Below are 25,090 nucleotides of genomic sequence, written 5' to 3'. Positions count from 1 at the left end.
CACCCCGATCCCAGTACGGGGCACACACTCCCTCTCTCCTGCTCCCTCACGAGGCACCGAGGTCCCAGCCCCTTCGGGCTGTGGCTCCAACTTTAACATCAAGTGCCAGGAAGCCCTTCTCGTAAGAGTGAGGGGCCGTGAGGATCTGCCTCTTCTCCTGGTGGGGTTGTCCTCCCCCCACAGAACGCCACCCACATCATTGCTCAACCCCCAGGCGGTCCTGGGGTTGCCCCTGCTTCAGAAGTGGGAAATTCACCATTCTGGGCAGACGGCTTTGAGTTTTGCTACACGCCAGTGTCAGGAGAAGTCAGATTCAGCCCTCTGGGCACTTCACGTTGTCAAATGTGAGCCTGGTAACTGTTATGGAAGGTGGGCACCACGTGCCCCACTTTACAGATGGGGAAACTGAGGCTCCAGGAGGGGATGTGGCATGCCCATGGTCACACTGCGGGACTGGGGTTTGGAGGCAGGTGTCTGGCATCCTCCCTCAGCCTCTGGTGTCACTTACCTTTTCGCCCTTGGGGCCTGGAAGTCCCTGGAGAAGGAAGGTGGAGAAAGGAGGAGTGTGAATGAGGAGGACCAGGCCAGCCTCCTGCTAAGACTGTGCGGGAGAAGCGGCCGTGTGGCTGAGCAGAGCTGCGGGGAGCCGAGTGGGAAGTACACGAGCTTGTCAGCCCTTAAGGAGGCTGCCCGTGCTCACCCCAAGGAAGCGGCATGCCTCATTCCTCAGCATGAGGGACACGGGCGGGGGGCGGGGGGGTCCCTGGCATCCTCTTTGGACAGAGGCGCCAATGCTGATCACTGACCCCCCCCCTCCCCCGCCCAGAGCAGGGCCCTCCCTGCTGGGCAGCTGCTATGCTGGGCGCCTGTCAGGAGGTCGCTGCCCCTGTGGTCTGGGTGTGTGAGAGGGGGTGGCTGCCCTCACTCTCTGCCTGCAAGGAAGTGGTTTTCTCTCAGTCCTGCCAAGTTACCAGGCCTTCTGGGGAAGAAGGTCAAGCCACAAGGCCCACTGTGGGGCTCGGCGTCCCCGGGGGTGGGGCCGGCACTCACTGGCCTCCATCCCTCCCAGAACCGCCCATTTCCTCTTCAGCCAGCAGTGGGTTTGCTGTTCATTCATTCAGCAACTGGTCCATCTGTTCTGTCCTTTGCCCTTAACTGATGTGCCCCTCCTCACGGGCCTCAGCCAGCTGCTATTCACCGACTCGTCTGTTTGGCCATCACGGACTGGGACTGTATTTTACTGGGTATAATGCACACCCACGTTTTTGGCCCACATTTTCAGGGGAAAAATATTTTGTTTTAATTTTTAATGCAATCATTTATTTACTTACATTTAGAAACAAAACCAATGATCGTATTCCAAGGTACTATTTTGCTATGGGTACCATTATTGCTTTTCAGAGTTACACTTTTATGCATGCACATAAATAAAAGAACTGAAAACATTTATGTAGATATGGAATTAGTACTACCCATGTACAATGAGCATCCTCATTTTCCCCTCAAAACTTTGGGCAAAAGAGTGTGCATTAATACACGGCAAAATATGGTATTTATCCACCCACTAGCTCACCTGTTCCTCCATGCATCCAATTGTTTGTACAATTATTGATTCATTATTTCCTTCCTTCAGTCCATCCATCCATCCATCCATCCATCCATCCATCTATCCATCCATCCTTCCAACCATTCATCTACCCATCCAGCCAGTCCGCTAGCCTGCCTGCCTTCCTTCCTTCCTTCTTTCCATCCATTGCCCATCCATCCATCCATCCATCCATCTGACTATTTGCTTAACATGCCATCTCCTGTGCATCTTATTAGGTCTGTTGAGGATGCCCGTGGGCCATAGACTCCTGATCTGGTTGTTGAGAGTCCTTTAGCCCGATGTAGTTTCAGACTGTCTGGGGGACACTCTGTACCTGGGGCCTGCTGTGGGGGCCTTGTATGTTTTGAAGGCTGACTAGGTGCCAGGGACAGTGCTGTCCCCAGCTCTGCGCAGGCCCAGCATCCTTGAGCCTCTTTAACAGGTGAGAAGTCCCAGGCTTCGGGAGGCAAAGAGGCCTCCCCGAGGTCATGCAGTCAGCAGGTCGTGGAGCTGGATTTGAACTGAAGTCTGACAACCACATGGCCTCTCTTTGAGCCAAGTTCTCAGCACCCCAGGGTTGCTCCCAACCCCACAGCGATAGCCCCATCCCAGGACCACCTCGAACTGCCCTGCCGTCACTTACTGGCTTTCCATCCAGACCCAGTGGCCCCTGGAAAATGAGGGGGGGAGAGAGAGAGAGAGAGGAAGAGAGAGCAGAAGTTACATATGGGAAAGACATTTCTGCTGGCATTATGACCTAGGGGCGCTACCGAGTGATGAGGGACCAAAGTCGTGCCAAGCCCGTGGCCCGGGGACACGTGGATCTGGGGTGGGAGCGTCTGGGTGTTGTTTGCTGCCCAGGAACCTGCGAGGACAACAGAGCCCCATGTCTGCTCCAAAACCACCCCCGTCCCATCTCTACCCATGGGGCTTGGGCGCACGCCTACATCCTTCCGCTGGGGTGACGGCGATTCAGGGGTGAGTGGCCTGCCTGGGACTTTGCAAGTTGGTGCTTTTGGGCTCTTTTCACCTGAAGGACCTAAGCCGGGCACTCCTGGGAGGGGCAGCATGTGGCGGGAGGAAGAGGGAGCAGAGAGGAAAGCAGAGTGAGATGGAGCGAGAGAGGTGGGGCTGAGGGCCCGAGGCGGAAACCACAGGGCACGCTTCTCTTCCACTGTGCATACATTTTCCCTTCAGCCAGCTTGACCCAAGTTTCTGTCATTTGTGGTTTGTTAGGGACTGAATGCTTGTACCCCCTGAGCCCCACTATGGTGGCATTAGGAGGCAGAGCCTTTGGGAGGTGACCAGGTCAAGAGGGTGGAGCCCTCATGGAAGGGTCAGCATTCTTATAAAAGGGACCAGGAGAGCTCTGTTCTGCCTCCAGAAGGACGGAATGTGAGGACACAGCCAGAAGTTGGTTGCCTGCAACCTTGAAGAGAGCCGTCACCAACTGTGACCTTGCTGTGAGAACTCAGCTTCTGTGCTACTTGGTTCCAGCAGCCCAAACAGACTACGGCACACCTGGGCGAGTCCTGAAGGCTCTTTCAGCTCCCTGCGTAGCTTTGGCCTTTGCAGGCAAAAGTCAAGGCTGAGGGAAGTGAAGCCCACGAGAGCTCGTGCTGGGAGCTGGGGCGCCTCACGGGCCCCTGGGGGCTCTGTGGTGTCTCCCCAACCCCCCACCTAACACAGCCTCACTGAGCTCCCCACTCTTCATGTGGGCTGTAGAAGAATAATATGGGGGGAGGGGGTGTCGTGGACCTGGTCCATCGACTCTCTCCAGGCCCCTGTCCTCCTCCTGCCAGCCACTGTTCTCTCATCCCCACACACACTTCCTCCTTGACCCCAGCAAGTGACTGAGGGAGCTGCACCCTGCCGAGCCTTTTGTGCACCTACCAGCCTCTCCACTCCGTGACCTCCTCTCCCACAAGGACACGTCTCCGCCTCCCAGAGGCAGGCTGCCTGCCCCAAGCCCAGCGCGTACCCCGACTGCCCCATGAGATGCACCTATGGCCAGTGCGAGGTCCACATGGGTCCTCCAGTAGATCCAGGAAACGGGTCTGGTCCCCACGTGCCCAGGGCTTGGGTGAGGCCTGGCAGAGAGCATGTGACGGTCAGCGTGTGCCAGGGCAAACTGAGGAGAGGTAGTGGGCACACTGTGCGCAGTGCAATGTGGGGAGTGGGGGCACGGCAGGCGAAGGGCTGCGCCAGTTCCAAGCAGAGAGAGGGCCTGTGCGGCTTTGGAGGGGCTGGAAAAGATTAGGGAGTGCTACCCTGAGGAAGTATCATTTGGGGATTTGAACACAGCACGTGTGTGTGTGTGTGTGTGTGTGCGCGTGTGTGTGTGTGTGTGCGCATCTCTGTGGGGCACATGGGCCGAGAGAACAACCCACCGAAGGCAGGTGGAGGGAGCACCTGGGGCAGTCTCGCAGCCCTGCGGGTCAGCCCTGCGGGTCAGCCCTGCCACTCACGGTGCGTCCAGCGGCTGTGGCTGCACTCCTGGCCCAGCGCTGGGGTCTGCCGTGGCCAAGGCCAGGCTCTGCCATTCGGTCGCCCTGTGTCCTGGTCTCCCTAGGTCTCCTACTTCCCCATCTGCTCCTCTGCCTCCTGCACCTGGTGAGAGGGACTTATCCCTGGAAACACTCTGCTGTTCCCAGAGGACCTTCCTGGCCCCACTGAGAGCTGGTCTTGCAGCCAGGGAGCTGGCCGCCCGGCCCGCTGGTGCTTTGGCTGGCCCTCCAGGCCACACCCCCTCCCCTGCCCCAGCAGCCAGCCTAGATATGACTCCCCAGACCCGAGAGCATGGGGCACTCGCACCAGGCGGGATGCCAGGGCAGATCTGAAAACTGGTCAGGTAAGTGCTTCCGGCCACCAGCCTCACCCTGAGGGGAGAGTGTGGGTGGGGGGGGGGTGATGGCCTGGGGACTGCTGGGGCCCAGCGGAGGGGGAGTGGCCCATTCCAAAGTCTCAGGGGCTCAGGCCCAGGGCTCCAGGTGAGCCCCGGCCACAGCTCAGGCTCCCATTACGGAAGGCTCACCAGCTGACCGGTGTCCTCTTGGAGGCTCCTGGCTGTTCTGACCCCAGATTCACAAGCTGAGCCCTTCCCGCTTCAGCAATCTGCTAGAACTGAGCCCTGCCCCTCCTCCACCCTGGGCTCAGGCCCTGCTAGGACCCCTTAGGGCCACGTTCCCGGTGTCTGCCCTGGGCCTCTCATGCAGGCCTGGCCTTTGAGCTGCCACAACACACACTGGGCCCAGTCCCGTCCTGGGCCTTCAGTGACCCCTGCACTTGGTCTTAATCATCACAGCAGCCTTGTCTTACAGAGCAGGACCCCAAGGCCCAGCGAGGGCAGACCACATTGCAAGTAGGAGGCCAGGGCCGGGGACAGCCAGAGCTTCAGTTCTGCGTTTTCTCTGCACAGAAGCCCCATGCGGTGACCTCGCCTGGCGTCAAGCCACTCTGGCCCCTACAGTCTATCCCACTCCATCTGGGGCACTGGACCTTACCTGCCGGTGCCCCAGATGCCCTGACTAGTGTGGCTGCCACCACAGACTCTGGGTGTGCCCATAAGTCCTGCTGAACTGAGCCCAGGTGCGGCTCAAACTTTGCCCCTCTATAAATCTGCATGGATTAAAAAAGAGACTAAGGTACAGCTTGGAGCTCATTAAGGCTCCTTCTTCTTCATGTGGCAGGAGACACCATGCGCCTCAGAGCTGTCACCCGACACCACAGAAACTGGCCACAGGGCACCCTAATGAAGCCTAGGGGAGAGGGCACCCTGCCCCTGGGGACCACAGCAGGGAGGCGCCCCGAGAGTGCTCCTCGCTCCAGGCTGGCCGAGCCCTGAGCTGCCCTTCGTGGCACTAGCCCTCCCAGTGGCCAGAGGCGGGTGCATGGCTGTCCGCAGGTGACCAGCCCAGTCAGTGAACGGCCCGGGGGCTGAACTTTCAGCCCTACTCTCCGTGTGGTGCCCCCACCCTGAAGCACAGGGTAGTGGGGTGACAGGTGGCTATCCTGGGGGGCCTGCGGGACAGAGCCTCACGGGCCTTGCCTTCCTTCTGGGGTTCCCGGCATGTCCGTCTCCCCCGCAGAGCAGACCCTTCCAGGAAGGACTTCCTGACCCTGCTTCCACCGTGACACTCCAGAGAGAGTGCTGGGTCAGGTGGACATGCCGGCCGTGGGACCCGGGAAGCCAGCCGGCGCTCTGAGCCTCGGCGTCCTCACTGCCCAGGGGCTCCCACCAGCTCTGGGGTTTGGAAAAGGCTGTCCCAGCAGTCTCACTGGCACATTTGGCGCCCTGAGCGTCACGCTGTTCCCTGGGCGCAAGCTGTGCTCCGCTCCACCGCACAGCACCCTGGTTCAGCTGCAGGGCTCCTGCTTGTCCTCCCAGGCCCTGCTTGAAGGGCCCCTCTGTGGGGAGCACCCTAGGGAGAAGCTGCGTGTACCCCGCCTGTTTGCTGCAGAACTGGGCCCCTGCCTTCCAGAGGAAAGCCTGTGGCTGAGCTCCCAGGGGCAGGAGGGGTGTCGGAGGGAGCGGGCTCCGGGTTCAGACAGCCTGTGACCCGGTCCCGGCTCCCCCGAGTGCCAGCTGGGCCTCCTCGTCTGTGACGGGGCCTCCCTGCCTCCTGACCTGCGTGTGGGGGCGCTGCTGGACAAGGGCTTTGTGTACTGAGGGAAACGGCCTTGCTGGCCCTTCCCGCAGTTACCCTTCATGCTGCCTTTCCCAAACTGGTGTCCTGTGGAACACCAGTCCGAAGAAGGTTAATAGACTGGCCTGAGGAAGGTGATGACTCCATGGTCAGAAATTTGAGAAATGGTGGCTTAGAGCCTGTGAAATAGGTTTCTTTCCTGCAAGATTCAACTGAGCTGTCACCCTGCTTGTGGTCTCTGGGAGGGCAGTGTTCCCAGCCTTGCTGGGCCCTCGTCCCAGGCCCCAGCTGAGCCTCAGCAAAGCAGCTGGGGTTGGGGGAAGGCTGTGCGGACCGTCTGCAAGCCTGGCATTGCCACGGGCTAGAGGGAGGCCTGAGCCTGGTCTGGGTGCTCCAAGAGGAGGGACACCCCGGGGAAGGGCCGGGGCTGGTCAAGGGCAGGCTGGCCCAAGGCAGGGCAGGTCCAGGCTGAGTGTCCCAGGTGGTGACAAGCTGGTCAGGAGCGGAGCTGGGCGATGTGAGGGTGCACAGCCCCAGCCTGGGAGGAGGCGCCTCGTTGGGGGTGGGGGTCCTGCTCCATCACAGGAGCCCTCCCCTGCCCCACACCACGTGGGGTGAAGGCAAGGCTTGGGCTCTGTCTGGGGTCAGACCCCTCTGAACCCCAGCTTCCACAGGGTGGGTGACCCTGAGGGCCGACGCCACAGCGCCGCGCCTGCAGGCGCTCGGTTCCCATGGGCTCCCTCCCTGCCGGATCAAAGCGGGGAATTAGTCACCAGAGGTTTCCCACCGCCAAACCTCACAGCTGTTTCCGAGCCTGGTTCTGCTTCACATCCCTCCTTCCCCAGGCAGAGCAGCGAGGCCCCAGGACGTTCCCGACAGAGAAGCAGACAAGGCCCTGGGCTGCCAGAGAGACATAGGCCAGATGGGTAGAACCACCCCCACCCCCGCACTGCCCCCCGGGGAACAGAGCCTCAGTTTCCTCATCTCTAGACGGAGGCCATGCTGTCTCCTCTCTCAGGATACGTTCCATGGGCCCCAGTCAGCCTCCTCTGTCTCTCCGTCTCAGACCAGCCTGAGGCAGGAGACGGCTGGGCGACGTGGGGGTGCGGCGAGGTGACCTCAGTGCGGCCCTCCCAGTGGCCAGCAGGGGGCACCAGGCTCTGCCCTCGCGGGGGCTCTCATCCCCCACAACCCCCACACCGTGGGATGTTTGCCAGCAGCACTCCACAAAGGCGTTTTCTAAGAAAACAATGACACGGTGGCCAAAGAGGGCGGTTTCTTGGTGAAGCTCAGGACGTGGGGTACGCTGGCTCCAGTGTCGCTGGGGAAGTGAGGCCTGCGGGGAGGGGGCGCCTGCTGCAGGGGCGTTGTGCCGGAGGGGCCCCACACCGGAGGTGCCCCACACCGGAGGGGCTCCAGCCTAGCGATCCATTAGCCAGAGTTGGCTGTCCAGCCGAACTCCATCAGTAAATGCGCGGTGTCTCCCTGCAGCCGGAGGCAGCGAGGACTCAGCGCAGCCGCAGCTGGGTGCCTGCTGTCTTTTCTGGTTGTGATTAACGCTGACGGCTCCTGTCAGGCATCGGAGGCCTCCAAATGCGCCAGGACGGCCTCTGGATGAGGGGGCTTACCAGGATTATCAGTCCGGGCCCAGTAATTACGGCCCAGATGTTGACAATTCATTGAATTACAAGGCCACTGGGTCCTGGGGTCCCAGCCGGGCACATGCACATTCCTCTGTGAAGACTGTCATTAGGGCATCCAGTGTGCGCGGGGTGGGTGGGCAGGCCCTAGGGTCGGTGGGTTCCACGTGGGGCCGATTCCTCAGGCCAGGCTGTTCCCACCCAAGCCGCGGTGGCAGGACTGTCTGGGGGCAGCAGTTTCCCAGACTGGAGTCCCGCCCCGGGGAAGGGGAAGAAGAAAGGACCCGCTCTTCTAGGTCTAGCCTGGATGCATCCTAATTCCCCAGGCATAGCCCCACACAGTTTCCCCGAGAACCCCTCCCTGGGGTCTGGGAACTCTGCAGAGTGGGCTGTGCAGGCACCCAGGGCACCCCAACTCACAGCAGGCGAGCAGGTGGCTGGGCTTTAGCTGGGTGGGTCCAGGGAGCCTTGGAAGCCAAGGACGATGCTGCTGCTCCCCCCTCCCCGAACCCCGACTCCTCATCTGCACAGCAAAGGGCTGGGCCTGCAGCCAGATTTGATTGAGAACATGCAGTTAAAAGCAAAACAAAACAAACAACTAACTGAATTAGTTGCAACTTTTAAAAATTGTGACATTGCACATAAACATCCGGAATTCAAACTTTTCTAGAAAACTTGGAAGATCTCGCACCCCGGAGCCCCCATGCCTGGACATACTGCTGTCCCAAGTGCTCCTTCTGCCGGGACCCCCAGGACCGCAGGTCGGTCCCTCCCCACCGCCTCGCACCTGGCCTGCCGTCCCAGCAAGGGGACACGCCAGCTCTGCGGGGGCATCTGGGTTTGTAACCCTTGGTCTCTTGCAGCTCTGCGATTCTGTGCGGCCGGGAAGCCAGCTGGCTTCTATTTGGGAGAGAGAGCACGCGCAGTGCCCTGGAAGCAATTACACGTATGTCCACATGACACATCATGGCTAGAAGAGGTGGTGCTGTGCCTTTGAACCGATCCCCCAATACCTGCTTAAATCACACATTTGCCAGTCACATAATTACCCTGTCAGGTACCAGGAAAAACTTCCCGGGGGGAGGGGTGGTCAGTGGCTGCCACTTCGGGTGGGAGGATGGGAGACAGGCGGTGAGAGGCTGTGTCTGTCTGGGTGGCCTCAGGTCCCCAGTCTCCAGCTCAGGCACAAGGGGCCGGTCTGGTGGGGGACGCCAGAAGTAGCAGACAGGCTGGGCACCCATTTTGGCAGCAGCCTGCTGGGGTGGAGATTGAGCAGGACGGAGTAACGGTGCCAGAAGGGTGACACCCCAGCGTGGCTTTAATGACGCGATGGAGACAGTCTAAAGGAAGCAGCCTGCCCGGGACAGCACAGCTCAGAAGGTGTGACTGCAACCTGGCTTGGCCCTGACACCAGGGCACAGGGCGATGGGACAGCTGGCAGCAGACCCCGAGGCGGGGGGCGCCCTGCAGGGGCCCCTGTTGCCCTGGCTGAGCACAGGCTGCCCCGCTGCTCTGCCCTCCTCCCCCAGCCTTGGTCTTTGGGGCCCTCGCCTGCTCCTTTCAGCCTCCCTCTCTGGTTGCGTGTCCAGTCTCTCTGAAAACCGATTGGTGTGGGGTGGGCCCAGTCACCCATGGGACAAGTTTCCACAGACATCACGGTTGTCATCCACTGGTTAGGTAACAGAGGGGTTGATGTGCCCGCATGGGCTGAAGTGTGGCTCCCCTATAGATGTGGCGTGTGGCCCTCACTGCATTCCACCCAGGCCCCACCGTTCCCCATGCTCACCTGCACCCGCCAACCTCACCTATTTCTGCACCTGGCCGACCCCGTAAGGCAACAGTGAGCTTGCAAGCCCGCAGTTCTGGCTCTGAGCCATCTCTCCAAACAGCCCTGGGCCAGCCTCCACCAGTCTCCCTGCCTCTGCCCCCGTGGCCAGCCTGCCTGCACTTTAGAGGGGCAGGGACATCCTGATGGCCGTGTCCCCGCCCTGCAGACCTCACAGTGAGCTGCACACCTTCCCCAGAGCCCGTTTCCTCCTCTGGAAAGTGGGTGGAGTGTGGGCAGAATGGCTCCCCATAGGTGACAATGCCTGGCCCAGAGGGTGGCACCCAGTGGGTTGGGGGAGTGTGACTGTAATTTGCTGGGCTGTTTCTGGGGGGAGAGTCTAGGAGAGGGGTGGAGCTAGAAGACACACCCCCTTGCCTTGTCCCCTGGATGTCGCCAACCCTGAGCACAGCCCTGTCTCCACTGTGCAGATGAGGGAACTGAAGCTTGGAGAGGCCAAGCATGGCCAGCAGGCCCGGGACACCACCTGAGTCTCTGGCTTGAGACCTGAGACTTCCCACTTCACCATCCCACTCCGGTGCACCTCCCCCCCACCCTGTGGGCGAGCCTCTGGGGCCTCCTCTGCCTCCCACACTCTCCATTGAGATTCCCCTGCCATCTCTGAGAAGCCTTCCTCACCCCCTGTCACTGCACGGCACAGTGTCCCAGTTACTGACCCACGCTGACTCCCTGCCACCTCTCCTTCCACAGTGACTGTCCCTGAGGCACCAGCGCCACTGCTGGCTTGGCTCAAAGGGGTGTCTGTGAGTCTATGAGGTGCCCTCCCCAGGCTCCCCAAGCTGGGTTTATGCCATCTCGTCCCACTGCTGGGGGTCTGAGCAGCTCCCAAGAGTGAGGCCCCATTGGTGGGACACCCCTGCCTCCATCTTGTATGGGAGATGACACACCGGGCCAATCTGTCCCTGCATGCCCCTGCCGACAGGTAGGTGTGCAGCCCTGACTTGCATACCCCCAGTGACGGGGAGCTGCTCCCTGGGCAGCCTGACGGGTTTGCACCGTTTCTGTTCAAGCCTGGCCCTCCTCAGGTTGGGGCCACTGCGGGTTTTCTCCACCTTGTGGCCCTGGGGAGGCAGCCAGCAGCCTCAGCAAGCTGGGTTCCCAGGGCTGCAGGTCTGTTGTCCGACCCTCATGCTCTGCTCTCTTGCCAGCCTGGCCTCTCCCTAGGCCCTCTGGACGTTCCCCCTACAGTGCCCCACTTGTCAGCACGCACCCGGCCTTTTGACCTGGGCTCCTGCCTCCCTTCCTCTCCTGCCTCCCTTCCAAATTGCCTCATACACAGTGAGAATACAGTAAGAATTGATCCAATGAACCCTCAAGTGGATGAACGTCGTTTCTCACAGGATGCAGTGCCGGCCTGTGAGCACCAGAGGGCGCCATTGACCTGCAGAGCCGCTGACGCCGGCATTCAGGCCAAGGCCTGGGAGGGCTGCGGCCAGGGCATTGGGGACGCGGGCTGCGGAGGGACTCTTTCAGCCTCCAGGTCTCCTCCTCCTGGGGTGAGTGTCCATCACAGTGGCAGGAACTGTCATTCACTGAACCCAGCCTTTGCGCCCAGCCCCAGCAGTAGGGTGCCCCCAACTGCAGAAGCAGCTTAGGGACGTGATTGAGGTCAGTTCACGGAGCCCCAAAGCCCAGTGTCTCTCTCCCGCAGGGACAGGACAACTGTCCAGTCCCCGACCTCAGGAGAAGCTACGTGGACCAACTTCACGCCTAAACACCTGCTTCTTGCAAGTTTATTTATCTGGAAGACCGGAGTTTGCCTCAGTGACCTGGTGCTGGTCTGGGAGCACCCTCTTCCACACAGTGTCGGGGAGGGGCTGGAGGGTGCTTTGCTGCCTGGGGCAGCGGGAAGAGGCCAGCCAGCCACCAGTCCGGAAGGTCCCACTCGGCTCAGATGCCGTCACAGGCACACCTGGGGATACTGGAGGGCAGGACAAACCTCCTCTGCCTGCCCCTGCAGGGCCACACCTAAGGGCTCTCCCAGAGCTGGACTAGGGAGCGGGCAACTCCAGGCTGGAACCCGTGGCTGGGGTGCCCTGGCCCCTGTCTGGAAGGTGGGGGAAGCTGGAGAGGGAAAGTGAGGCATCTGGGAACCGAGGACAGAAGCAGCAGCTGCACACAGGTCTCCCGTCTCTTAGCCGCCCCACATGTGTCGCTTGAGGGGACTCTGAGTCACGGCACACCTGCTCTGGGCAGGTGTGAGGGACCCTGGGGAGCAAAGCCAGCAGGGTGGCCCTTTCCTGAGCCTGGCTGTGAGCACCCAGCTTCCAGTCTGGGGCTTTTGCTTTGGGAATCTGCTTTCCTCCTGATCCCACCTCACGGAGGTCTGGGGCCTGCCGGGGTCAGATCAAAATGAGACGTAGGATGTCAGACTCCGACAACAAATGACTTCATTCGGGATGTTCCAGAGAATCATTTAGCTTATTACATTTTTACAATCAAAGCTGTGTCTGAACCACGAGGGTGCAAGGAAGCATGCGAATGCAGGTTGCTCTGTGGTCCTTTGTTCACTTGATTAATTCCAAACAGTCCAACTGAGTCATTCACTCAAAATTGGTCCCAGGCTGAGGCTGCCCCGTGGCTCACGTTTCAGCCGGAGCTTCTGTCATCCTGGGGGCCTCAGCTGTCGGGGCTCCCCTGCCTGCTCTGGAGACGCTGTGCAGACCCTGCCCCCCGAGGCTCCTTCGAGATCAGCCAGATGGGCCCTGTGCACTGTGCCCAGGCGGGTGGCGCTGCTGGGCATGAGGAGTGCTGGCTGTGGTCCCTCACCGGGATTCAGGCTTCAGCTGCAAATTATTGCAGCCACCTCCTGCCTGGCCCCTTTCCTCTGGTCTCTGTCCCGGAGCGGGGAGGCCTCTGCAGTGCACACATCTGTCCTCGTCACTGAGTGGCTTCCCTGGCCTCCAGACTCTTCTGCTGGGTGGGTGGGGGGCCCTTCACTCAGCATCATCTTCTCTTCCCGCCCTTCCCTGGCACCCGGGACCACACAGCACCCTCTGCCGGGCTCACTGTGCCTGCGTCTGTGCGGCACAGAATGCCTTCCCCTCGTCCTCCTGCAGATCAGTGAGTGTCCCTCTCTGTGAGGCCTCCCCATCCCACGCAGCGTCCACCTTTCTTCCTGCCAGTGTGCGTTGCAGCCCTGCCCTCTGCACAGTAAAGCTGTCTGTATGGGAGGGTCTCACGCTCAATGTGGGGACAGTGGGCAGAGTGCAGGGGGAGGGGGAACGATGACAGACCTTCTTCTGTAGTCAGAATCCTAATACAGGTGGCTGGACCCAGAAAGCTGCTTAATGAAGCAGCTCAGCGCCCAAATCAACGGGGACCTGGGAACACTTTCGGAATGAAAGGTGTGTTTCCCAGGCCTCGGGGCTCGGCACCTTTGCAGCTCGGAGTGACACTGAGACCTGCAGCTCTGGTTTGTGGGTCGGCAAGAGGAGGCGCACAGGGCTGAGTAACGAGCCTCAGCTAGTATGGGCCTTTCGAACTGGTGCCATTAGTAGGGTGGAGAGTTAGGGGGACTCTGGAGGTCAGCATGGCAGGAGGACAGCCTCATCTGGGCCATGGGTGTCTGCAGGAAGAAGCCAGGCCCATGCATTTGCTGCCGTGAGATCTGGGGAAGTGGCGCGGCTGCTCACAGCCTCGGTTTTCCAATCTATAAAACAGGCACAAACCCTAGCACCCAGGGATGGGGCTCACTTTGAGACTCAGCAGCTCCTTGACAGGCTGGGACCTGACATTTCATGATGAGGAGGATGCTTGTCTTCCTAATTTCCAGTAATGACTATGACGCAGATGCATGAGTGCGGAACAGGAGAGAAGGTAGAGTGGAGAAACGGATTCTTCAGTTAAACTTGCTGTGTTGTTTTTGTGTTTTTGGAAAGCAAGAAGGGGTCTTAACAATTTGGGAACAAGGTGGACAGCAGTGCATGGGGGGAGAGCCCAGGGCCGGGCGAGAAAAGGATGAGGAGGAGGGATGGACCCTGTGCCCCAGACCTGCTGACTGATGAGGGAGACGCAGCCTGGGTGTCAGTCGGGCTCTGTCAGGCCGGGGGGCGGGGTCTTAGCCAAGTCCTGAGCCCTCTGACATCAGCTTCCTCACCGGCCAAGGAGGGCTGACACCCTAACCTCCCAGGGGGCACATGGGAGCGTGCACAATGCAAGCACTCGACAGTGCGCTGGCTTCCTGGGTGTGATGGAAGGGCTTTGGGGGAGGGGAGGGAATAGCCCTCTCTTCCGGTTTCCTCCAGAGGGACATTCTATGAGCTCTTGATATGGCACGCCTCCAATTTTGGGGACAAGTGGTTTCGTTTCTCTAACAGAACCAAGTGTTCCTGGCCTCCCAACTCTCACTGTGGCCTCCAGGATTCTCTGCTCGATGGAGCCCCGAGACCTACCATCTTCCTGTCCCTTGTTTGCTCCCTCCAGCCACACCAGCCTTGCATGTGCCCGGACACAAGGGGCTGGTTCCCAGCTCACGGTGGTGCACCCTCCTCTGTTAGGAGCTTGTTTCCCCAGAGATCGCAGCATCTCTGACCTCACTCAAGCCTCAGCTCACAGGACATCTTCACCCCCAAGGGCCTTTGGGTTATTCCACCCAAGTGAAGCCCACCCACCCGGCCGAGTCTCGCATCACATCCCGGCTTTGTTCTCTCTCTGGAGAGTTACTGCTTGAAGCTGCCAAGTTGGCCTGCTTGTTTATGTGTTTGCTGCTTATCTCCTTTCCACCACAGGCAGAGGCCTGGTCCCTCTTGATCGGTGCTGGTCCAAAGACCCAGAAGAACCCCGGTACAGAGTCACTGGTGGAGGAGACGGCATGCTGGCTCACCACCCAGGGCCGTGGCCTAACACCCCCATCTGTCCAAATGCAGAGAAATCTTAAGCCCTGGAAGATGTTACCAAATATACATTTTAAAAAATCCTCACTTGAGGATATGTTTATTGATTTTAGAGAGAGCAAGAGAGAGAGGGAAAGAGAAAGAGGGAAACATTGATCAGTTGCCTCCTGTATGCGTCCCAACTGGGGATCAAACCCGAAACCTAGGTGTATGCCCTGACTGGGAATCGAACCCATGACCTTTTGGAGTGTGGGACGACGTTCCAACCAACTGAGCCACCTGGCCAAGGCAACAAATATGAATTTTTCAAGAAAAGTTTAAATTACACTCAGAAGGTGTAAAACAAACCAGAACGTCACTGTCATTCAGTAAGAGTCAGGAAGGTCAGACACCAAAGAAGAGGAGGAGTAACGATGTTTATGGTGTGAACAGGAGATAATGTGACATTCTAGTGCTTTCTGGACAAAAGTCAAGGGACGGGCGAGATTCACATCCTGCCTCCGAGACAAACCTTTTCATTTGAGAGAAAAAAGGGGACCACGATATGAAACCTCCAGGAAAGTCACAGTGAGGCTGGCTTGTTCCTCCCGCTCTGCCCCATTGTGCACTGGCTCCCAAAGCCTGTGACTGGCTCTTGCCCATCTCTATGTGGCCCCAGCACTCAGCAGAGGCTGGGACATGCCTCACGGGTTTGTTGAACAGAGTCAAGCCTGCTAGTTAGGAGATGGAAAATTCACTTTATCGATGTTACGTGTCGATTACTCCCCTCAAATGCAAGAGTGCTGTGCCCAGTGCTCCTCTGCAGACCCCATCTTGGACTCACAGTGTTCTGAGCTCAAAATTCCCCTCTGAGGCTGATGCCCTGTTATCTACTGTCCTTGGACCAGCCCAGATCTGGAAACTCTCAAACCCGGTGATTTTCTTTCAATGCTATACCTGCAATTCCAAAGTCTACCACAAGGTGGCAGTTAGAACTACTGAAACCTTTCAGCGCTAGTTTAATCTCTAAAACTACACATCTTAAATTAAAACATACGTACACACACCTAAATTTGAAACAAGATACAAATTTATGCACATGCATACACACATCTATTTTTAACTTATATTGCATCAGTTTAAAGGCATGGCTTGGGGAAACATGCAGGTTTCATTCACTGTTGGTGGGAGTATAAATTAGAGCCACCTCTGGGGGTTGGGGGCACAGCTGGCAATGCACGTCAGAAGCCTGGCACATGTGCAGGCCCTTCGGTCCCGCAACCCAATTTCTAGACATTTATCCTAAGGAGGTAATCGTGGACTGAAGGGGCGAAACATTGTCAATATAGGTACTATAACATGGAACCTCGTTAAATAAATTATTTATGATAGAACATCATGTAGCCATTACATCCTATAAGAATTCTTAATGATGTGGGAAAGTCTCATAATGCATTAATTGAAAAAAAGAACAGCTACCAAAAAATATTCACTGTAATTTCAGCCTTAGACTAAGAAATATAAGAAGAAACTTGCATGTAAAAAATGCTGGAAGAATAAATACCAAAATATTGACAAGACTTGTCTGTGGGTCGCTGGACTGTGAATGGCCGTTTCTTCTTTTGTGCTTTTCTCTGTCTGTTGGGGGGCTTTATAATAAACAAACTTCTGTTGTCTGGGCGGGGGGGGGGTTGAAGGGTGGAGTGGGGGGGGGAGGTCAGTGAAGCCTTGTGGCAGAAAGGATGGGCTGGCCTCTGTGCCCGAGGGCTATGGACACAGCCGGTGGCACCTCGCTAGGCCACTTCCGGCCCCAGAGACGTGGGTGGCTCCTATGTCCTCCCAGCTCGCACTGTCGGGTCCACAAAGGGACCTGGTTTCAGCAGGCCTTGCTCAGGGGAGGGGATTAATCTGAAAAGCGCAGCCGGCACAGTCTCCACCACGACCTCCCTGGGTACTTTTTTCTTGCTGTTACTTCCCCTTAGGAAGTGACAAGGCGTAGGCACAAACTAAAAAAAGGAAAAACAAAAACAAAAAATCCTCCAAGGCAGGGTTTGAAGTTTACTAGGTAACCCCCTTTTATGCGACCAATAGTTCTCCAATCGCTGCCAGTGGGTGGATCACAATGATTTCCCAAGCTCCCCCTTCCTCCCCTTGAGGCTTCTGCAGCGAGGAGAGAGCGAGACATTCCCGAGGAGCTCTGCCTGCGTCACCCACAGGCCCTCTGGCCCTGTGGGCATGATGTCCCCCGTGCTCCGAGAGGCCCAGTGGCCTGTCGGAGTGTGCACAGCTGAGCCAAGACCCAACCTGGGCCTGAGCGACGGGAATAGGGTTGATGCTCAGTGCTCAGGTGCCTCTGGGGAGGCTCACCTGGCCTCTGGGATGACCATGTGGAGCGGAATGATCTGTGAACAGACCCCAGGCTGGGAGCCAGGCCCCCCACCGGTCAAGAGCTGGAGCTTTCAGCCCCAAAAGTGTGAGTCCCACCAGCCTCCTGCCCACCCCCTGCCTGCAGAAGCCTCCTCCAGCCTGCAGGCCCCACGGAAGGGCCAATGGTCGAGGCAGCACTCGAATACGGGTGCTCGGAGCCTCCCAGCCTGGCACACAGGGTCCTCAGTGGGCCAGCCTGGCCAGGGTCGAGGCTCAGGCTGGTGCGGAAATGGCAGTGGGCCTGCAAAAGGGCTGCGTGACCTCAGGAAAAGGGGGCTCTCAGCCCTGGGGCAATCATGGGTGAGACATCGGCTTCCCCTCCCCCGAGGCCTGGTGGGGCCACCTCCCAGCTGCTTCCCAGCTGCGGCCAGCTGGAGGGCCGTGGGCGCTGGCCAGAGCTGCCCGTGAACAGGCAGCGAGGAAGGCTTGCTGGGCCCGACCCATCTCCTTCCCGACAGCTCCGAAGTGCGCGCCAGGCGGACCCACGCCCGCCGTCCATATCCTGCCTCGACACCCGCACATTCACAGAGCTTGTCTCTGGCCCAGGTGGGCACCAAGCACCTCACATGCTACCTCCCCCTTCCGCTAGATTCCCAGCCTGTGATGCCCCATGACCCTGCCACTGTCTGCTGTGAACTGCAGTGTCTGGGTGCCCCGAGGACAACCTCACTGCACGCAAACCCCAGCTCCCCTTTTCACAGGGAAGAAGATGCAGGTTCAGGGCAGCCAAGTGACCCAAGCCCTGGATGTGACCCCAGCATCCTAACTTGGCACCCGGACTCCCACCCCTGGCCCACAGGGTGCAGCACCCTGCCCACCATCAGCCACCGTCCTCTCTGACGCAGGGAGAAAGGAGAGCTGCATCACCATGGGTGGGACAGAGGGAGACGACAGCGGGGGACGAGGAAGACCCTGTCACCGGCCACCACCCTTGGCCCTTGGGACACGCACACCTACAGTCAAGAGCAGCCAAGGTGCAGAGTCAGCTAGGGCATAGGAGGGGTCTGAAAGTTTCCGGTTCTCCTGAGTGGGCGAAGTGAACGGGTCCCAAGACACGAGGCAGAAACACCTCAGCTCCCCAGTACTCTGGCCCGGCAGGGCCCTGACTCCGCCCCAGTCTGGGGAAGCTGCAGGGGAGGCGTGGCCCTGCCCCCAGGACTCCTGCAGGAGGATGGCAGACCTGGCTGGGGCTTTACAAGGGACAGGGCATCTCTGGTCTGGGAGGCTGGCTGACTGCCGCCCGACAGAGCCCAGGCTCTGCCCCGAATCCAGTGTGGGCTGCTGTGGGCACGAGGTAAATGCCCCCAGGGTCCCCACGGAGTCCCCGAGGGCCTGGCTGGGATGGTGCTATGCTGCCCTCACCTCCTCATTTGATCCCAACCTGGAGGCCTTGGGCGAGGTCTTCCTCACTCCGGTTCACACAGTAGGAACCTGGAGCTCAGAGAGGGGAGCATCTTCCCCAAGGCCGCCCAGCCAGAGGCATGCGCTCTGGCCTGACTCCACATCACCCCCAGCCTCCCGGGAAGGCAGCTCCTGCAGACCTGGGTCCCATCTTGCCTCCATCAAGAGTCCATCCTGGTTCTGGGCAGGTCTGCCCATTAGAGAGTCCCCTGAATCAACTCACATTTCCCTCCCTGCATCTCTCTGGCCGGAGGCCCGGAACAAATGCGGCCTCCGACATGAGGGACCGGCCATGCTCTCCCCCCACCGGGCTCGCCCTGCCTGGACGCAGCAGGACGTCTGTGCAGGGCCCGGCAGCGCCCAGCTGCCTTTCAGCTCGCTCCTTGCGTGGCCCCAGCCAGCCTGGGCCGGGGGTATTGAGTCCAGACCTAAGCGAAGTTTTAGGTTTAATTGTGAAAGATCTGCCAAGTGATGACACCACAAAGGCCAGACTGGAACCAGCCAGCCTTGGGACCTGAGCAGTGACACCACAGGGTGGGCGGGACAGGGACTTTCCCTGTGCACTGGGAAGGGGGCGCTCTGCAGCCAAGGGCGAGAAGAGCAGTGCTGGGCAGGCCCTGCGCTCAGGACACCAAGGCGAAGCCTTCTCAAAGCCTCGCTGATTTGCCTGCAGGGCAGCCCCCCCCGTGCCTGCAGGTCCTTCTCACCCAGACCTACTGCTAATCCCCACAAAGAAAGACCAGAGCTCCGAGGAGCAGAGGAGGGAGGAGCGCAGACAGTTAAATAAAGTCTCAGAGGGAGGATGCCAGCTTGAGAGAAAAGCGCAAAGAGAGCAAAAAATAAATGGCAAATTACCGGGTAGCCATCTCGTCCTGATTGCCCCTGTGGTAATTAATATGTCATTAATAATCAGACTTTCAGCAGAAAACCACATGGCAACACTTAGCACTTAGTCAGGGCCCCAGACCTACCCCCCCGCCCCCTGCCCCCCAGTGTTCGAAGGTTTGCAGCAGAGGCTGCTGGTGGGTAGCCAGTGCCTTTAGGGGGAGACTCGGGGCTCTGATGGGTCTGGGGCTCGGAGTACCCGTTTCCCGCCTCACTGGGCCAGGCTGAAGGAGCCACCAGGACATGCACCCAGGTGAGTCCTCCCCACGTCGGTCAGCACCCATGGCGAGGGCCACGTGGGGACATGGGGTTCCCAGGAGCACTGTCACAGCCACTGTGTGGAAAGTGCTCCTATACTGCTGAAGGTCCTAGAGAGCGGACAGGGAGTCCTGCCTGTTGCTGCTCCCCGATGGGTGAGCCGAGGAAGCCGGCCCTGGTAAGGCCAGGGAGGCATCGCTGCTTCTGCCCCATGTGCTCGGAGCACTGCCTGCCTGTCCGAGTCTCGAAGGCTGGCATCCACCTCAGGCAGCAGCTTTGGGGTTCTGCATTGCTTACTGCACTTAATAGTTTTATAGCCAAGTTCAAAACCCCTGCTCCACAGCCCCCTACAGGAAGCACTGCAGCGAGTTCACACGGGCTGCCTCCGTGTGATCACCGGGACTGACTCAGCAGCGGACAGCTGCCGTGGCCCGTAAATCCACACATTCTTGCTGGTTCGCTCTGGCTCAGTGAGGAGCTGCATGCCTCGAGAAGCCTGGATCCCGAAGGGTGCGATCGGGAAATGAGTCATGGCAAGTGGAAGTCAAAAATAAAACAGCTCATCCCAAAGGAATTCCTCTAGAAGGTGCATTGTGGCTCAAGCAGATTCTCAACATGCTTCTTGAGTGCATTCGCCAGGACTTATCAGGCTGCTCACAGGCAGGCTTGTCCTTTTTCTTGGAGAAGAACCTGATTTCCAGGTGGGCTGTCCCTGCGTTCAATGCTGCCTGGGGATGCCAGCCCCCTGCCCCACCTTTCTCAAACCCACTGGTGGCCAGCTGCCCAACCCAGGGAGCCAAACATATCTTGGCAAAGAGAGATGGGTCCCGGAATCTAGTTACTAAGCAGACTTACTCCTGGCATATCTGCCCGACTCCAGAGCCCTTTCTGCCAAAGCACGTGAGACAGACACATGGAGAAAGACCAACTGCTGCAGCACAGTGAGCAAAGGTGGGCGTGATGCCCACCATTCTGTGTGCCCCAGGAGCCGGGGTGCAGGAGGGGCAGAGGCTCTGCCGGCGCCCCCGGGGGGAAATGGTCACGGATGTTTCCGGGGGCACGTCACACCCATTGAGCTCTGCGCTTGCATTCATCTACAGATTTAAAAAGATGTGGCCTCTGTCTGGACTCATTTTTTTTAGGACACACCTCTCTAACTAAACATTATTTTCATGGAAGTGCTACAGAGACAGAACAAAACGTCTTATCTTTCAGGAGCAGAGAGCACAGTCCAGGGCACTTACTGGTGGACCTGCAAAACACAAGAGGAGAGGCCAGGGTCAGAGCCACAGGGAAGGAGCGTCCCCTCCCCGGGCACTCCCTCCACGGCCACCAGCCTCCCCTCCACAAGCACCAGGCTTCGGTGCCCTAGCCCCGAGCCCCAGAGCCAGAGGCAGGCAGAGGGAGCTGTTGCCCTTGGTGGGCGGGGTGGCCATGTGGGGTGATGACCGCCCTGCACCGGTGGGTCAATGCGCTCATTTCAGGCGGCTGCCGCTGGCCCCTGTGTGGGACTTTGGCCACCCGGGTAGGAATCGGACTTTGTTCCTGCCTGAAGGACCCATTTTGGTGGTTGCTGGGGAGAGGGTTCATTTCTATGGAAGGGAGAGACTTGGGGGGGACATTTGGGGCAGAGGGAGGAGCAAACACAGGGCCCTGTGACTGTGTCCTGAGGAAAACGTGTGGGCGGAGCCTGAGGCCCAGCCCTGGCATTAGGGGCACAGCCGGGGGCACCTGGTACTTGAAGGGGTCGGGACTAGAAGCTGAGGTGCTGCTTCCGGAAAGGCTGGTGCTGCAAGCTGTGGCTCGTCCCTAGAGATGTGGACTCGGGTGTCCTTGCGGTGGGCAAAGCACATTGCACATCCGTGACTGCATCTGACCTTCTCAGCAGCTTGTGAGCAATGTGAGATGAACACACCCATTTGACAGATGACAGCAGAAAGAAGCGACTTGTCTAAGGCCACGTACTTGGTTGGGTGTGGAGCTCATCCAGGAAGGAGGCCTCTCAACTCAAACCCTACACACTTTCCACGAAGTGGTCCATGTCTGCCCCCGGCAGCCCCGGGACCTCAGTGTGGGCCGTGTGGGTCGTGTGGGCGCACAGGGAGGCGAGCACTGGGGCCTCGAGGTGAGTGCAAGAGGCAAGATCTCAGACTCACAGAATTTTCCTTGAGTGACCAGGTGTTTAAGAAAACAATTGCATGGTGAAAGGGCTGGCCCCACTCAGGACAGACACTAGGCTGAGTGGCTGGGGGCGGGGGAGGGATGACGTCTGGGAGAGAAAGGGGAAGAGAGGTGTCAGGTGGAGAGGGGAGAGCTCGGAACATGCCCAGGTCACTGGGCTTCAGAGGGCGGCCGTGGGAGAGGCACCGGGCCTGTCTCCGCCATGACCCAGGGGGTGGGGAGTGGGTGGGACCCCGAGTGATTCGAGGGGGCAGGCCTGGGCATGGGGACACGCTGCCGCTGCTCCTGCTGCTCCTGTGCCGGCGAGGGCAGCCTGGGTGGCGCCGGCAGTGGAGATGGGGGAAAACAGGTCGGGAGACACTTGTCGGTGAGTACAGACAGGACTTGTCTTCGCTGTAGCGGCGGAAGAGGGGGTGGAAGGGCGAGTGCGGCCCCAGAGGAAGGAGCGAGCGACCGAGATTTCTGGCTGGAGAACCGACGGATGAGGGCGCTAAAGCCCAAGAATGGTCACACGGGGGCCCTGCGTCCCCTAGGTCTGGACCAGGGCGGGGCAGGGCACTGGCCGTTTGGACGTCAGTGCTGCGCCCTCCTCGCCGTCAGCAAGGACCTTGCGCACTGCGTTAGGAAGGCGAGAAAAGACGCTGGACTGACGCACCATCAGCTGTCCGCTGCCACGTGCGCACACCTGCCCGCACCCACTCCCGGCCCCGCCTCCTCCCCAGTCTCTCAGGCTGAGTCAGAGGAGCCCACTGGGCTTCCAGCTGCCGCACCCGCCCGCCCTCTCCCCGCCGGTCACAGCAGGGCTGTCCTCAAGCAGACCCTTCCTTCCCGCAGGTCTGCATATGCTCCCAGCCCTCTGATTTTATTTTATAATAAAAAAATTCAATCACAGTTGACATGCAATATTACATTAGTTTCAGGTGTACAACAGAGTGATTAGGCATTTATATACTTAGGAAGTGATCACCCTGATAAGTCCGGTACCGCCCGGCAGGGCACTCGGCTCTTCCGGAACCATCCACGCCCTTCCCGGTGCCATGCTGTGCTCTGCCTCCCCACGACGGCCCCGTGACAACCCAGCTGTACTTCTTAACTCCTCCTCCTCCCCCCCAGCCCCCAAGCCTTCTCCCATCTGGCAGCCATCAAAACATTCTCTGTGTGTACAAATTTTTTCTGTTTTGCTTACTTATTTTGTTTTTTAGATTCCACATGTAAGTGAAATCAAATGATATTTATCTTTCTTGGTCTGGCTTATTTCACTGAGCATAATCCCTGTAGCTCCAGCCACATTTTCACAAATGGCAAAACTGCACTCTTTGCTCTGGCCGAGTAATATTCCATCGTGTATGCACTACATCTTCTTCATCCATTTGCCGATTGACGGGCACTCGGATGGCTTCCATATCTTGGCTCTCGTAAATAATGCTGCAGTGGACGTGGGGGTGCTTATATCTTTCCAAATGAGCAATTTGGGTTTCTTCGGATAAATACCCAGCAGGGTCATAAGGCAGCTCCATGTTTCATGTTCTGAGGACCCTGCATACTGTTTTCCACAGGGGCGGCACCAACTTAGGATGCCCTAAACAGCGCCCGAGGCTTCCCTTCATCCGCACTGTTGCCAGCACGTCTTCTTCGTTGACGAGTCGATGCCGGCATCCGGGCAGGCGCGAGGTGCTGTCTCTGTGTTTCGATCCCCATTTCCCTGTGAGCACTGGTGTTAGGCATCTAATCACATGCCAGTCGGCCCTCGGTCTGTCCTCTTCCAGCTCCTCTGAGTGAGAGACGCCCTTTGCTGCGCAGCCCGCTCTCTCCCCACCCAGCCCCCCCTCTCCCTCACAGTCACACTGCGGGGAAGAGGCCCTGGGGAGGTGCGTGGTGTGTCTGTGATCACTCCGCTGGTGAGGGGCGTCGCGGCGGGAAGCAATCCCCTGGCACCCCACCCCCACGGCACTGTTCTCCATCTGCAAAGAGCGGAACTGCACCCCCTCTCAGGCTCGGTGGCGAGGGGACCACCGCTCCGCAGGCGCAGCGCCCCCACAGCCTCCTAACTGAACGCCTTCTTCTGGGAACCCCAACCCCAGCAGCCAGAGGCCCTTTAGAAAATGCCCACCCTCCCGCCCCCCGGTGTGGGCTGGCTCCTGTCAACGCCGCACCCTCGCCCCACACTGCACCCTCCCTCTAGGTGCCCCATGCCGGTCTCTCACCCTCAGGACGTCTCGCGGACCATGTGCCTGTGGCCGCCAGGCTGTGGCTCCTCACAGGATCTGGGAAAGCCTTTTGAGCAGGAGGATGTCTCCTCCCCTTTCACCCCGTTGGTTCCTATCAGCTCCCTGTGGTCTCCTTCCCAGCACTAACCACCATCTTCAATTATTAAATGCTCACTTGTGTGCCATTTACTGTCTGTCAGCTCCATCAGCAAGGCTGCTCCCGAGAGCCTCGGCCCCACTGCCTGGCTTCGTGCCATCTCCTGCTCCGTGCCTCGGGAGGGGCCTGGCAGGCACCTGCTCTGTGCCTTTATACCTGACCCGCTGTCTGTCTGGGGCTGGTGCTCTGCCTGCGGCCCTGGGGGTGGGCTCTGTGGCCTGCAGCAAGCGGGCACCAAGGAGGGATGGAGGGGGGTGGGGGGGCTGGAGCAGCCTGTCCAGGGGCCCCGTCTCGGAAAGTGAGGCTGGCTGGAGGGTCCCCAGCTGACCACGTGGTGGGCCCCCCACAGCCCAGCTCATTGTGCACACAGCTTTCAAACACCATTCCTGGCCTAGGCTGAGGCTGCTGACTCTGCTGTCAGGAAAATGGGAGCGATGGAGGAAGGGACAGCCGGATGGCATGGGAAATGAATGAAATGAGTCTCAGGGCTCAGTGACTCAGCGGCCTCTTCAGCTGAGCCAAGGGGGCTGGACAGGGTCTCCCACATGCACCTTGAGGTTCGGAGGGTGCATGAATGGCTTGTTGACAGGTCAGCAGAGGTGTGTGCAGGTTCTGGGTCCCTGCAGTGCCCACCTCGAGCTCTAAGGCCCTCCTGGGATGATCGTGTCTGAGTATTTCCCAAATGGGCAAGCAAACTGGGAAGATATTTTCCATAGCCTGGCAGGTGCCCAGCTGCACACCAGGGGGAGGGCTGGCCTCGGTGCCTGCGGCTACTGGGGTCCTTGTCCCACCCCTGGGGTTCACAGCCCACCCCTGCTCCTCTGTGTTGGACCGGGCTCCTGACTGCCACCCCACCTGCTCCCTGCTCTGCCCAGCAGGCCCTGGCTCTGCCCCAGCCCTCTGCCTCCCCACATCCGCCGTATCAGGTCGAGGCCCTGGCTTCTGACCCTTGAAAACTCAAACTGACCTCGAGGATGAGCTTCTGCAGGTGTTTCCCCAGTGCAGCCGAGTGAGCCAAGGGTTTGCGGGGAGATGAAATG

The 25,090-nt window shown here is 59.1% G+C and overlaps 1 protein-coding gene across 5 annotated transcripts in view; it reads right to left on the bottom strand.

Moving 5' to 3' along the window:
- COL23A1 (collagen type XXIII alpha 1 chain) overlaps nt 1-25,090 on the bottom strand; it is a 295,134-nt gene that overhangs the window by 22,696 nt on the left and 247,348 nt on the right. For 4 of the 5 annotated variants that reach the window (XM_045823987.1, XM_045823991.1, XM_045823992.1 and 1 more), the window contains exons 4-7: nt 20,750-20,757; nt 19,218-19,244; nt 2,232-2,258; nt 509-535 (exon numbers count right to left, since the gene is read on the bottom strand). In XM_045823987.1, coding sequence (XP_045679943.1) covers nt 509-535; nt 2,232-2,258; nt 19,218-19,244; nt 20,750-20,757 — 89 coding nt within the window. The remainder of the gene's footprint in view (nt 1-508; nt 536-2,231; nt 2,259-19,217; nt 19,245-20,749; nt 20,758-25,090) is intronic. The other variant, XM_045823990.1, reaches the window with a different exon arrangement.

The sequence above is a fragment of the Phyllostomus hastatus genome, unplaced genomic scaffold (genome assembly GCF_019186645.2).
Source record: "Phyllostomus hastatus isolate PE091 unplaced genomic scaffold, TTU_PhHast_1.1 phas_contig_150, whole genome shotgun sequence".
NCBI classification, from domain to species: Eukaryota; Metazoa; Chordata; class Mammalia; order Chiroptera; family Phyllostomidae; genus Phyllostomus; species Phyllostomus hastatus.
Note: the sequence above shows the minus strand (reverse complement) of the source record. Positions and strands in the feature narration are given on the sequence as shown.